This window comes from Dicentrarchus labrax, unplaced genomic scaffold (genome assembly GCF_905237075.1).
Source record: "Dicentrarchus labrax unplaced genomic scaffold, dlabrax2021, whole genome shotgun sequence".
Lineage (NCBI taxonomy): Eukaryota > Metazoa > Chordata > Actinopteri > Moronidae > Dicentrarchus > Dicentrarchus labrax.
The window spans coordinates 24,609,868-24,624,910 of record NW_026136701.1 but is presented as its reverse complement, the minus strand read 5'-3'; the positions used below and the strand labels follow the sequence as shown (position 1 = coordinate 24,624,910).

At 36.3% G+C, this 15,043-nt stretch overlaps 2 protein-coding genes across 11 annotated transcripts in view; both read right to left on the bottom strand.

Moving 5' to 3' along the window:
- The window catches only part of dip2ca (disco-interacting protein 2 homolog Ca), a 210,348-nt gene extending 206,800 nt beyond the window's left edge, over positions 1-3,548 (bottom strand). For all 10 annotated transcript variants that reach the window (XM_051380870.1, XM_051381246.1, XM_051380962.1 and 7 more), the window contains exon 1: positions 3,299-3,548. In XM_051380870.1, the coding sequence (XP_051236830.1) occupies positions 3,299-3,377 (79 nt within the window). In that variant the 5' untranslated portion in view covers positions 3,378-3,548. The remainder of the gene's footprint in view (positions 1-3,298) is intronic.
- Positions 3,549-11,567: 8,019 nt separating this feature from the next.
- Positions 11,568-13,532, bottom strand: LOC127356818 (E3 ubiquitin/ISG15 ligase TRIM25-like). The gene has a single exon (XM_051388873.1). It carries the CDS (start codon positions 13,441-13,443, stop codon positions 12,175-12,177), a length of 1,269 nt encoding a protein of 422 aa, XP_051244833.1. The 5' UTR covers positions 13,444-13,532; the 3' UTR covers positions 11,568-12,174.
- Positions 13,533-15,043: the final 1,511 nt, after the last annotated feature.

Sequence of the window (15,043 nt, the reverse complement as noted above, 5' to 3'; positions counted from 1 at the left end):
ACGTACAAACAAAAACACACACACAGACACTGCGGGTCGGGTGGGGTTAGCTTTGTGTGTGTGTGTGTGTGTGTGTGTGTGTGTGTGTGTAATCTGCAGTGTGTTGAGGTGGACAGCTTGTTATCTGGGCTGAACTGCAGAGCTTAATATTCAGCCAGCAGCCAGATTAGTTCAGGACAACCTGTCAGTCTGCGGCTGCAGTGAAACGCACTGATGGAGAGAGAGAGAGAGAGAGAGAGAGAGAGTGTGTGTGTGTGTGTGTGTGTGTGTCAGCTTGTGCTTCTATTCTCGTGAGGACCAATTTGAGTTTCAGACCTTGAGAGTGTTTTTTTTTAGAAAGCGGGGAGGGGACGGGCTGTTGAGGTTAAGGGGGACGCTCAGGAATAAAATGCTTTTTTTTTTTTAAATCAGTGAAGATCCTCACACACAGTAACGTTATCGGGATTCACCGGAGGACAAAAATATGTTTCCCACAAAGTTATTTTAGGGTTAAGACTCTGCATTCGTAGCACTGTGGCCGCCATACGTAGTATAAACAGGCACATACGGAGGAGGGTTCGGCTGGGTGGACGACTCAAACAAACACAGGACTTTCAACCCAGGAGACCAAAAAGTCAAAAGTTACGTACAAAAGTTAAAGCAGCAATAAAGGACTTTCACTTTGTGTTGATTCTGGCGGCCCCTGTGGACAAAAGCGGTACTGTTGTCTCTGATTTCAAAGGGCAATCCAGCCCTGAAAGTCACTCCGAAAAAAAAAAAAAAGTTAGTAATGAAACAATCTTTGCCTAAAACAAGTTATTCTGTCGGTTTTCAGTCAGTAAACTTAACCATCCAAGCTTTATTTTGAAACTCTAACTGGACGTCCAGAAATAATCCCAAGGGTCCCCTAATCTGGCGCGCAGGGGCCACTGACGAAGCGGCGAGTTGGGAGTGAAGACGTGTTGGTAATCAAGGTACGGTAGCCTGGAGGTGTCAATCTACAAAATGCTTTACTGGAGAGTTAAAGGAGTTAGTTGGGGTTAGAAAGAGAACAATGTGCATCTTAAGGTTGTCACAGGGGCATTGTGGGAAATGTAGGAACTCTTAAACAGACGCATGAAACCAATAAAAAGATGAGTTTATGTTTGACGACAATCTCAAACTCTCTCTTTATTCCTACCACAGCGGCGCCCTCGAGCAAGGCAGTTAAACCCAAACTGCTGCAGTGACCAAAGAGCACTGAGGTGTCTCTGATTGATTGATTGATTGATTTACCTTTTCATTGATTATTTCTGCCTGATCGTGATCAATCAGTCTCTAATAAAACCCGCTGTGAGGACGTGAGGACCCATAGGGCGGTTGAGGGTACAGAGGAGATAAATGTCTTGCTCAAGGGCTCCCCGACAGGACACGTGGATCCCTGTGACGCTGTAGTGACACCTGACTGTTGATAATGTCATTTTCTTACCCCGCCACCCGCCACCCTCCCCCCCCCCACCACCACCACCCTCCCACCCCCCCGGCGACGGGGCTCCTGGATGAGGAAGGGATGATGCGTAGAAAATTGAAAAATTAGGTCAAAGTCTGCGGGGATGTGAGGGAGGAAGCTTTGCATCCGCTGCCGGCGCACGTTTACAACGTCGGCTATAAGCATGTAAATAATGCAACTGACCCCATTCTACCCCCCCCCCCACCACCACCACTTGTTTACATTGGAGCAACTCTTGAGCTGCCGGTTTACATTTAAAGAAAAGACATAAAGGAATGTGTGTCACCTTTTCCCCCCCATCATCCTCCCTCCTTCCTTCCTCCTCCTCCTCCTCATCCTCCTCTCTGAAACCTTGCAGCAGCAGCAGCAGTGGAAATATTAAAATGCGACGTGTGCATTAGCAGTCAGCTGTTAAAATCCCTTCCTCTCTCCCCCTCTCTCCCCTCTCTCCCCCTCTCTCCCTCTCTCTCTCTCTGCCTTTTTCCTTTCTTTCTCCATACATGGCCGAGCTCCGCGAAGTCTCCAGACTCCGGGAGAAAACAGGGAAAACACTGGGGCAGCTGAAATATGACACTATGATACTCTCCAGGCTGAGAGTGAGTCTGCAGCAATGTGACATATCAATCTGGAAAGAGAAGAGGAGGGAGGGAGGGAGGAGGAAGAGGAGAAAGGAGCTAATGAGAAAATCAATACAGAGGCTGCATTACAGCTTGCAAAAAAAAAAAGAAGAAGAAGTCAATATATATATATATTTATTTATTTATATATATATACACTGTGTGGTGTTGTGGATAATGGGAATCATTCATCCTGCCTGGCTGCAGTGTGTCATGTGAAAACTGTGTCTGCTAACAGCTGCACATAATCTAAGCAGCATGCAGGGCTCGGCTCAACGGGATTTTCCCCCAAAATATGACAACAACTTCTTATCGACAACCCCCCCGACCCTCCCACCTCTGTAGTATTCCTGTGATATTCCCACTGTGGCTCTAATGTCTCTCTGCAGAGACTTTTAACTCGACTTTATGGTGTTTATCTGGAAAGATTACACACTAATTTAACAAATTATTATCAATTAATCAGGAAAAAAAGGTAGATATTCTCTGGTTGCAGCTTATTAGAGGTGAGCATGTTGCTGTTTCTGTCATGTGAAACTCATTAAGACATCAGAAGGTGTCACTTTTTGCCTCAGGGAGCTCATTTTTTAACGATTTATTAACACTGTTTTAATGCTGTAGTCTTGTTTTATGTAATTTAACTGAATAATCTGGGTTTGCAATTCACTAAAAAGCAATTTGAAGATGTTAAATTGAGCTCTGTTGACTTGTAATGGGCATTATTTGACCTTTTTCATGCAATTAATTGAACAAATAATGAAGATTCATCGGTGCATATATGATTTTAGGGTTCACACAGTGCTTTTTAAAAACCTGGAGTCACATTTACAGACAAATATGAAGTAAAAGGTGGAGATTAAATGTACTTTTAAATGCATTAATCATCATTATAATATCATAAGAACACAACAGAGAGTGTTTCCAGTCCACTGCCACCAAAACCACCACAACCCCTCCATCCAGACCACAGCCAGAGCAACCAAACCACTCATTATGGCAGCGTGTGTGCATGTGTGTGTGTGTGTGTGTGTGTTTAATAAAGATGGACTTGAACTTGTGGCAGTTGCAGCTCAACACTTTCTTCCTCCTCTTGCAGCTCAAACTCTGCACCGAACCAGCAGCGACACACCGAACAACCTCCACCTTCCTCCACCGGGAGCAGCGAGCAGCAGCAGCCGGGGGAGAGCCACCGAGGCTCAGCGGTAGTACTCACCCTCGGATAACTCCAGCTCCAGCTCGGCCAGTTTGGCCCGAACCTCCGCAGGAAGCGGTACCGGGTCCCGGTCCGCCATTCCGCCGTTACAACAACCGACTTAAATCTCTGTTTCCTCCTTTCTCCTTTTATTTCTGTCTCCGGGCTTCTCCTCAAATCCCCCCACCAGAAAATATCCAAAGTCAGTGAGACTGTGTGTGAGAGTGTCGCACTCTGTGCGGCAGCAGCGCTGTCAGCCTCCCGCAAAACCTACGGCAAGAGAGCAGCAACGTGGCGCTTCTACTTCCGGTCGTTTTATTTTGAAAGTAAGAGCCAAACGCAGAATATTGTGAATTATTATTATTATTATTATTATTATTATTATTATTATTATTATTATCAGTATTATTAGTAGTAGTATAATTATTATTATTATTATTATTATTATTTATTATTTTTATTATTATTAGTATTATCAGTATTATTAGTAGTAGTATAATTATTATTGTATTATTGTTATTATTATTATTATTAACTTTTGTATTATTGTTATTGTTACTGTTATTAATATTGAAATTATTATCAGTATTATTATTAGTAGTATAATTATTATTATTATTATTATTATTATATTATTATTATTATTATTATTATTATTATTATTATCAGTATTATTAGTAGTAGTATAATTATTATTATTATTATCAGTATAATTATTAGTAGTATAATTATTATTATTATTATTATTATTATTATTATTATTATTATTATTATTATTATTATCAGTATTATTAGTATTATTATTATTAAGTTTTGTATTATTGTTATTGTTACTGTTATTAATATTGAAATTATTATCAGTATTATTATTAGTAGTATAATTATTTTTATCATTATTATTAATATTATTATTATTAATAATAATAATAATGATATTACAGCTCATATAGTGTTTGTATATTTAGTCTTTTTCTCCTTTTTCAACTAAACATATTAAATAATTAACTATTTATTTCTCTTTCGACCTCGTTTGTTTTCTAAATGCAGTTCTTCCAATAACATCAGACATGTTTTATTTTAATTTTATTTTCATTTATGTGCACATCATATCAGCCCTGTTTAACCAGTCAGTTTTTATTTGTATTATTGTTAATAAAAGGTATTTTATTCTTTAATTTGTATATTTTAACTATTTTATTATTTGCCCAAAGTGCGGTTCTTTTATTCTCTTTTATTCTCTTTTATTCTACCTCTGTATGATTTTAATTCTTATGATTATATTTTCTCCCTCCTGAAATGCCATGTAAGGCACATTGCTGTATAAATAAAGTGTATTATTATATTATATTCTAAATTATGTAGGAATCTTCTTTATTGTGATTCCACTGTAAAGTGTCTACAGTCTCGACCACAATATACAATATTTTCAGCAAACATTCATGCATGGTTTCGTTTTTTCCATCATAAACTGAATAAAAATAGTTCTGCTGTCTCAGTTTCTTTTTTACAAGGTCTCAGTCGTCCATCAGCTCCTCAAGGCTGAAGCATGTCAACAGTTTAGTGATTATCAAACGTCAGCTGGTGCCAATTCAAAAGCTTCACAAATACTCTTCAGACCTCGTGTGAACGCTCTAAGCAGCTGTGTACGACTCAGACGGCAGAGCGTTTTCCACAGTGTGAAATAAGAGATTTATTTTGAGTTTTGGGGGAACTGTGGAGGTCGCGATCAGACAAGAACTTGTGCTCATGTGAATGTGAATGCAAGAAGCCTGCAGAAAGATTTAGATTTCATGCAACAGAACGTCGACAGGAGCCTGAAAACGAGAGAAAAAGTTCAAATAAGAACAAACAACAACTGTTAAACTGCTTATGTATAAAAAAAACATAATCCAAAGAGATGGTCCTCTGTATTTCTGTGTCTTGTCTTGTTGTCTGTAGGTTCTGTTGCATTATGTTATATCTAAAAAGGAGATTAAGAATAATTATAATTAACCAGTGGAGTCAGAATTTAGAAAAAAATGTTTAAAAAGTTGTGTATAAAATAATAATATTATAAGTCAAAACACAAGTCAATATCATGAATATTGTATATTTAAAGTCTTTATTTTGGAGAACGCTGTGACTACATGGTATGGATCTTAGACAGGGACACCTTTATATAGCTCACATTGGTATATATAAGCTATATTATATATTTATTGTATCAATTGAAATGTATGTTAATTATATTTATTCCATTGTGTTAAAGAAAATGAGACTGCTGCTATAAATTAATGAGTTTTTATATATATTTTAATATCTGATCCATTCATTTATTCATCCTTTCATTAGGAGGTTCAGTGTATTTAGTGAAAATAGATCAATTCATTTATCAGTATTTTGATACAACTTTGACCCCCAAAATTTATTTTTTTCACCCCCTTACCAAAACTGCCATTGTGCTTTTATTTTGAAGGTACACTCATCCAGCTTCCGGTGTGATGTTTGTTTATTGTTGTTGACTTCATGAACCTCGCAGGTAGAATTCACTGTAGGTGACTTTGGAGTTAAAACATCAATAACTGAACACACAGACACCAAATGTTTGATTGTCATCGATTTCAGACGAAGTTATTGATTATTGATTTTCTGTTTGAGGAAAAAAATAAAATGTGCCTTTTATCAAACTGATAATAACCATCAGAGGGCGCCAGATCTATCTATCTATCTATCTATCTATCTATCTATCTATCTATCTACCACATGCAGATAAACCACATATTCCATAAAATAATGTCATATTTTACATTATTTTACACAATTTTCAACATAATTAAACATCAAAAAGAAGCAATAGAAACCGTAAATTAAATTTAATAGTTTATCTTTTAAATTTTACGGCCCAAAACTTTACTGTTTTGGTGAATAAAGTGGAACATCAGCATCAAAAAGGGACAAAAACCTGCAAACAGAGCACATAAACCTTAAAACACTGCATGAAAAGTGGGATTTTCGTCAGTAAGCTTGAATTGATTTATTTAATGAAAGTATGCTCGATTAATTACTGTGTATGTCATTAGCGATGCCAAATGTTACGTAAAAAAGATACACAAAACAATTTATTTCAACAATTAGTTTTAATCAGGCTTTGCCACAAAGGTAAAATGTGCATTCCTTGCAAACAACATCAGAATCAGAATCAGAATCAGAATCAGAATCAGCTTTATTGGCCAGGTTTGTGTAAACAACCCATTTGTTGTGTGGGCAGATCTCGCTTTGTACATAGTTGTGTGTTCGTGCTAATAAAGCTCTTTCTTTGAATAAACATGTTCCTGGCAAATTTTCCTTTCCTCAATAAATTCTTAAAGTCTTAAACCCAGATAAAAGTAAAACTTGATTGAACTAAACAAGCCACTCATGTTTGTTTCCGTTAAATTGAGCTCTCAATAAAGGAATGAATGCGTCTATTGTTTCAAATGCTCTCTAAACTCAGATTAGTCCGAAAGACAGAAGAAAAAAAATTATTCAGAAAATTGGAAAAAATTATTCCGAAAAACAAACCAAAAAATAAATTTTCAAGTGAATGCAATACGCTTCCGTAACATCCCGACAGAAATCGATACAGTAAAAGCTCCGGAAAAAGAAGCACCTACTTAAACTGTTTTAAAATATCCCCCAATAACACCTTGATACACCTCCACCGCATCACCTCATTTTCATCACTGCGGTGGCGTTTCATTAAAACCATCCTCATCATTATCATCTTCCTCGTCTCTGTTGCTGGCAGCAGCAGCAGTCGTCCCATCATCTTTACTTTCCCATTACTGACCCAGATGCACATGACCACTTGGGGGCGCAAAAGTTGTTCTCACTCCCAAGTTGTCAGGTTGGCTCTATACTTCACATTATGACGCTGTAGGTACCCCTCATTGATAGTATATATAATAGACAGAGCTTCTGGGTCTGTGAAGTGTCTTAAACCTGCATTCTGTGTAACAACCAGCAGGGGGCAGCTCCATTACCATTCAGTCTTATGGAGAAATGAGCCGACTTCTCAGTTGATTTATGAGCTCAGTAAACAGTTTCCTGATGAGTTTCTGGTCTCAGTCTCTAGTTTCAGTCTTCTTCCATACAGCATGATGTTCATTTAGTAACTGATGGTCCCATTTAGAGTAAAACAGACCATAAAGCAGGCTATGCTTTAGGGCGGGGCTACCTTGTGATTGACAGCTCATTCTCAGTGAGTCCGTCCAGCTCAACGCACCAAACTCAGATCACACTGTCAAACAGTGCCGATCAGATATGGATCCAGAACATGGTTTACTGTTTATCTGGAATACCAGATCCTGTGTGAGCAGGCGAGCTGCCGTTGTTTCCTGCTACGGAGAAGAATAAATATGTTACTTCCTGTAAGACTTTCTAACACAAAGCTGTAAAACGGTCGCACTCGTTTACTCGTCTACTAAAACAGAAAATCAAACAACTCTATCAAAAAAGCCACTTTGAAGCTAAAGTTTATTATTTCTTTCTTCTTTTGTTGGTACAGTAAACTGACATATTTGATGTATATTTTATATCATATTAAAACTGTACAATGAACCCAAACAGTGAACTCAGTAACTGCAGGAAGTTTGTGTAAAAACAAGTGAATTGGATGAATTTTTAACAGATTATTTCCTGTTTAAAGAACTTTTTATATAATTCTCTGTCTGAATTGTGTATTTCTTATTATTATAACAAACATACAGACTCAACCATTGCTCTATTGGACAATTTACTCTACGTTTCTTCACAGAAGTGAACCAAATACTGAGATATTGTCCTACTGTGTGTAGTTTTCTTACATCATTTATAATCAAGAAGGCCTTGTGACCCCTTATGAAGCTTTGGTGACCCATAGTGGGGGTCCAGACCCGCAGATTGGGAACCACTGCTCTGGGCAAGGGGTTCCCAAACTTTTATATGCCAAAGAAAAACAAGAAACAAAACTTTTATCAATACAACAATGAAGTTTTTAATAATTCCATTAGATGCAATGTTTCTGTTTTCCATTATATTCGCAGTTTGTCCATTTAGTTTCACACCATTAAACCTCTAATGAATGATTTATATATTATTATAGAAAAAAATATATTGTATAAGACAATTATGTGATTTTAGTGAGTTACAGGGAAAATCAACCTGAAGTTCAGTAGCTGGCAGAACAAACTAAAATTGGCAGAAAATACACAGAAACTGTGCTAAAACTGATAATTGATTGATTAATTGATTTTTATACATTTAAATTGAAGGACGTGTGTGAAGTAAACACAGCCGAACTATCACCAGGAAAACTAACTATTCCTGCTTTTCTTTACTTAAAAGGACAATTAGAGAGTTTCTACTCTATGACTTATAATAAATGTCTATAACAGACACTTTCAACCACTGGTTGGCCTCAGAGCGCCATCTAGTGGGCAGCGATACAGCCAAATAATAATAATAACAGTATAAAATATATAATACAATATCTAACACAATATATAATATGTAATATATAATATATGAAGCTTTTCACCTTCCACTACAGCAGGATGAAGGCGCCATCTGGTGTCTGTAACACCGATGGTGCATTCAGGTCCCGTGGGAAAGATGGCAGAGAAGAGCTGTCAGGTAGTTAATAGGATTTTGAAAATATCAGATTAAACCGGGTGAAAATACTTGAAACCAAAATATTAAGAATCTTATCTTTATTTAATTGAATTCAGCATTTTATCTGGATATTTTCATGACTATAAAAATAATTTTAAAAGTACTTCTGGAACAAAAACAGTGGATTAGTTTAAAACCAGAAGAATAACTTTAACTTTAACAGACAACATTGTTTAAGTCTGTTTAATGATGTTACAGCTTCACTTCAGACACAGTTTGTTCTAAACACGTAAAATAAAAAACATAAATACACAACTGTGAGATTATTATTCTTGCCAGGAGTGAACAGAAATCTCTAAACCCTAAAACCCTACATAATGTTTTCTCCACAAATGACTGCATTATTATATAAATAATATATCCTATTATTATTATATCATATAATATATATCATGTGCATTCAGTGTTTATATCTGATCTACAGTACACATTGTGTTTTTATACCTCAAGCTGTTACTATAATGTTCACATTGTATATATTTTAACACATTACTGTTTATTCTATTTTATATTATACAAATGTACATTATTCTGCACTTTACTGCTTCTTTTGCACTTCTGGTTAGATAATAAACTGCAATTCTTAGTCCTTAAACTCACTGACAGTAAAGTTTTTATCTATTTTGTGAACAGCCTGTCAAATGTACATTAAAGGTCAATAGTTAATAGCCACAGCAACTAAGTTTTAACCAATGTTATGCCTAAATTAGAATATATCACAAACTAATTGATTCTCACTTTAACCAAATAATGAATGGTGAACCTAATAATAATAATATTATAATTAAAAATTAAATAAAAAGTGTAAAAGGTAATGTGAAAAACAAATAAAACTTTATTTATGAAGCACCTTTCATACAAACATGCAGCCAAAAGTAATTCACATATCAAACTGAAACAACACATAAAAACAATAAATGCAATAGAAGAAATAAGATGTAAAAGTTGATATAAAACAAAGCACCAGTGCAAATAATGTAAAAAAACTATTAGTAAAACCTCAAAGTTGCAAGGATTTAACATATACTCAAAGTAAAAGCCAGAATAAAAAGACAATTAATTAAAGATTAATTTCTTTTTAAACATATTGAGAGAGCTTGTGAGTACCAACACTGGTACTTTTATGGGACATTTAACATTTAATGAACTTCTGTTTTTCTGTACACTTTTCTTATCTTTCTTATCTTTATTTAATTATATTTTAATATTTTTTTGTGTGATTTGTATATTTTATGCACCAAGACAAAGGTGTAAAAAAAACTCACTTGGCAATAATTCTGATTCTGGAGGTCTTAAAAATATGTTTTCTTACCTATTTATTTTACACATTTTTAAAAACACATTGATAACTCATTAAATTACACAAATATACTGAATTGACATCCTAATTTATGCAGGAAGTATTTTTTTCCCACGTAAAAGGGACAATTTAAAATTAATTTGCAAATCTATCGTTTCTTCTGTAGATATTTACAGATTATTTATTCAATTAAACTGTTAAATTTCAGTTTAATACTGTTAATAAATTTCTAAAATTATGTGAAATTTGGGAAAATTAACAGTAAAAGAAATGTGTGTTCTGTAATTTTACTTTTTGACCAAATGACAAAAACATTAAAAAATGTTAAATAGTGTAAAATAATTTTTAACTGTCAAAATACAGTTTTAATAACTAAAAACAATCATTTCTGTAATTTGACAGGTAATGACTTATTAGTTCTTTAATTTAAAATTCAGATTTAAATTAGATAACAGTGCTTTTCTGTACGTTTAAGACAGATTATTATTAAACCAAACTACAACCAGGAAAATGAACAATTTCTACTCTTCCTAAATGAGCACTGGCTTACTGAAGTTCATCACCACTGACCATGATGTATGAATTATAAAGGTTCTAATCACAACACATGTTCCTGCAGTGAATGTGGCCTGTCAGCATCACCAGATATTAGTTACACACATCTTCAAACTGTAGATCTGAATAAAGTTGAGGACAGACTGGAGCTCGCTTTGTTTGACAGCGACATGAAGAGGGAGCGGTTATTAATCTTTTCCACATGCCAGGACGAGGAGCGGCACTGTGGATTTAAACTTTGGTTCCTCGTTTATAGTCCAGTGTCAGTTAACCCGTTAACCCTGCAACTTTACCTGTGATGGTGCAACAAATCAATCACAGTTGTCAGGAAACATAATCATGACTGGTTTAGATGCATTTATTTGTTTACAATTGAGGAAAACTCTTCAGCTGGTTTGTGGACTGACAGATTACATCCTGGACTAAATGAGTCACAAGAAGTTTGAATCCAGATCCATTGATCCACAACTACTCAGTATCTGTTGTCTTATGTGTGTCAGGACCATTGACAGTATATATAAGCTCAGGACTCACACAGGACTTCTATTCTGACTATTTGTCCAGGGTTTTCAGTCTGTGTAGTAAAATATCTTTATTGATTCAGTTCAGGAACAAAATCTTGGTTGTAAAAATCAACAAGTGATAGAAAACTCTTTAGTTTGTAAAGTTGAAAGGACAGAGACCGACTGATAAATGCTCTCATATTAGTTTCACATTTTCAACATCAGCTCTGTACGAGACTCTGGAATGAAGACAAGAAGAAAATACTTTATTTATGTTTATTCATGATTTAAACCTTCAGTATGTTCACACATCCATCAGTAAAGTCTGTTCAGTGACTCAGATTCACTTCATCCACACAATCAATGTGTTTGATCAAAATCTCAGCAATGTAAAAGACAATAATAAATGATCTCCTTATTGATTATGATCATGATAATTACAGTTTTATACCTCATAGAACCTCATTTGTATGTTGATTTGAACAATAACAACATTTGGTCTTCCAACAGTTTTAATAGATTTTATACAAAGTTAAACAATATTAAGAACAAAATATCTAATAGCTTTCCCTGTAAAGAAACACAAAGTGGAAGATAAACAACAACAAATACATCATTATAAATATTCAACAAACATTTAGAGCAAAAAGAAGTTTATATTTTCATAGCAATATATAGAACTCAACAGTGTATCCATGGACCTGCAAACAACATGTAGTAAATACGTCTGCGTGACTAGAAAAAACAGTTATTGACTCATTGTTGTTTATTTTTTGTGATGTGTGATTTAACATGAATTTAACATGAATATTTTAAGAATCCAACTCTGCCCTTGGGCTCTGAATTGGAGTAAGTAAAAACAATCTACTTCAGTCGCTGTCACTGTCACATAGTCTCTGTTGGGATTTAATTATTCTACTCAAAAGTGATTGTTGGACGGATGCTATTTGGTCCCTTTTGGGACGTACAGCTGGGATTCTGGTGGAATTTTGTGCATTGTGTAGAAGGGACACAGACAGCGGCCGAGCCGGATGGTTTTGCCGTAGTGCTGGGTAGAATTTGCGGATTACTGAAATGTTCGTTGATTTCTCTCTCAGAACGTCCTGTAGTTTATCTCTGAGCTCTGAAACAGCCACTGTCACATCCTCAAAGTACCTCAGAGGACGGATATTGATGCTGGATGTAGATTCACTGAGTGCTGACAGTGAGGGGTAGTTGTGTAGAAACTGGTTGTGGTCCTCTGTGTGTGACAGCTTCTTCATCTCAGCGTCTTTCCTCTTCAGCTCAGTGATCTCCTGCTCCATCTTCTCCTGAAGCTCTTTGACTCGACTCACTTCAGTTTCCTGCTGGGATCTGACCTGCTGCTTCACATCAGAGCTTCTTTTCTCCATGAGACGGATCAGCTCAGTGAAGATCTTCTCACTGTCCTCCACTGCTTTATCAGCAGAGCGATTGATAGCCTCCACCTCCTTTTGAAGCTCCTTCACATCTTTCTCTCTGTCCTGGATTCTCTGCTGGATGTTTTGTCGACTCACCTCGAGCTCTCTCTGCCTCTCAGTCCTTTCTGCTGCAGCTGAGACTGTGTCGTGGCCTTTATGTTCATCCACAGGGCAGAGATAACAGATACACTGCTGATCAGTACGGCAGAACATCTTCATCACCTCATCATGACGAGAACAGATGTTCTCCTGGAGCTTCTTGGAGGGGTCCACCAGCTTGTGTTTTTCATAGGCAGGTGATTCAAAGTGAGGCTGGAGGTGTTTCTCACAGAATGAGATCAGACAGACCAGACAGGACTTGAAGGCTTTCAGTTTTCTCCCAGTGCAGACATCACAGGACACATCTTCAGGTCCAGCATAGCAGAGATCAGCAGGAGCAGCTTGGAGTCCAGTCTTCTTCAGTTCCTCCACTAAAACTGCTAACATGGTGTTTTTAACCAGGACAGGCCTCGGTGTGAAGGTCTGCCTACACTGAGGGCAGCTGTGGATTTCCTTCTCATCTTCTCCATCCCAGAAGCTTTTAATACAGTTCATGCAGTAGCTGTGTCCACAGGGAATAGCCACCGGATCCTTTAGTAGATCCAGACAGATCAAACAAGAGAAGGTTTCTCGGTCCAGCTGAACTCCTTGCTGCGCCATTTCACCTCTCAGTCACAATGACTGTCTGAGTTTCACTTCCTTATAAATGAAACTAGTTTGATCTCTGATCTAAACAGCATGTGTTTCTGCAGCGAATGGGGCCTGTCGGCTCTTTCACGTCACCACATGTTGGTTACACCCATCCTTCAAACTGTAGATCTAAAGGGGAGGGAACAAGGAAATATGTGGACAGAGTGAAGCTCGCTGTGTTTGAGAGCAGGAAGAAGAGGGAGGAGTTATCAAACTGTGATTCAGTCCAGGAAGAGGAGCCACTGTGTTGATTTGTTTTTGTTTTAAATAAATTTTATTGTGATTTCATATGAGAATATTACAAGAGTTTCACAATAAAGTGCATCAAGTGTCAAAGTGCATCAGAAAACATGAATAAAGTGCTCATGAACCAGAGTACAAAGGAGTTGGAGGTCTTAAAAATATACTTTCTTCCTCATTTATTTTACACTTTTTTAAAAACACATGAATAACTAATAACATTACATTAATAACCTGAATTTACATGCTAATTTCTACAGAGAGTGATTTTTTTTCGCCACATAAAAAGGACAATTTTAAATTAATTTCCAAATCTATCATTTCTTTTGTAGATATTTATTGATTATTTATTCATTTAAACTGTTACATTTCAGTTTAATGTTGTTAATACATTTCTAAAATTATGAGAAATTTATGAAAATTAACAGTTAAGAAATTGTGTGTTCTGTAATTTTACGTGGATTTGTTTTTTTAATTGACAGATATCATATATTCACAGATATTGACAATTTTTCAAACAAATGACAAAAACATATCTTTTTTTAAATAGAGTAAAATAATTTTTAACCATCAAAATACAATTTTAATGACTAAAAGCAATAATTTTGGTAATTTCACAGGTAATGTATGGAGCCCCCGAGGTGACATGAGAAAAAAAAAAAAGTGACGAGAAAAAAAAAAAAAAGCATTTTCAAGATCTCGACTTTGAAACTAGTTTCAAACTTTCATTGCACCACGGGGTTTTGCTTCACCCTCCGACTCGCGCGTGCGTTCTTCGGTTCGTATTTCAAGACGGGTCGGGTGGGTTGCCAACATCGCCGCAGACCCCTGACGCCTTTTACGCAGCGAGCACTTAGTCCACGGAAGCGGCGAGGTCTGCTGTAAAGCTCAAGTTGGAAAAGAGGAGGACATATGCCGGAAAATTTAGAAGAACTTCGGCGACTGATTTGGAAAATAAAAATAAAAAAACATTTTCTTAATAATAATACATTTTATTTGTAAAGCACTTTTCATAAAAGAATCTCAAAGTGCTACAGAAACCAAAAAACACTAAGGGCAATAACACATTAAAATCAGCAACCAATAATAATACAAGTGATAAAATACATTAAGAAAAACAGCTAAAAGAGGAGTTGAAGTGCAGAGTGATATTAGAAAAATCCAAGGACAACTAAAAGAACGCCTGCCTGAACAAAAAAGTTTTAAGCCCTTTTTTGAAAGTGTCCACAGATTGGGGTTTTCGCAGATGTTCAGGTAGGGAGTTCCAGATGTGAGGGGCAGCGGAGCAGAAGGCTCGGTCTCCCATGGTGCAGACTCTTGAGCGGGGCTG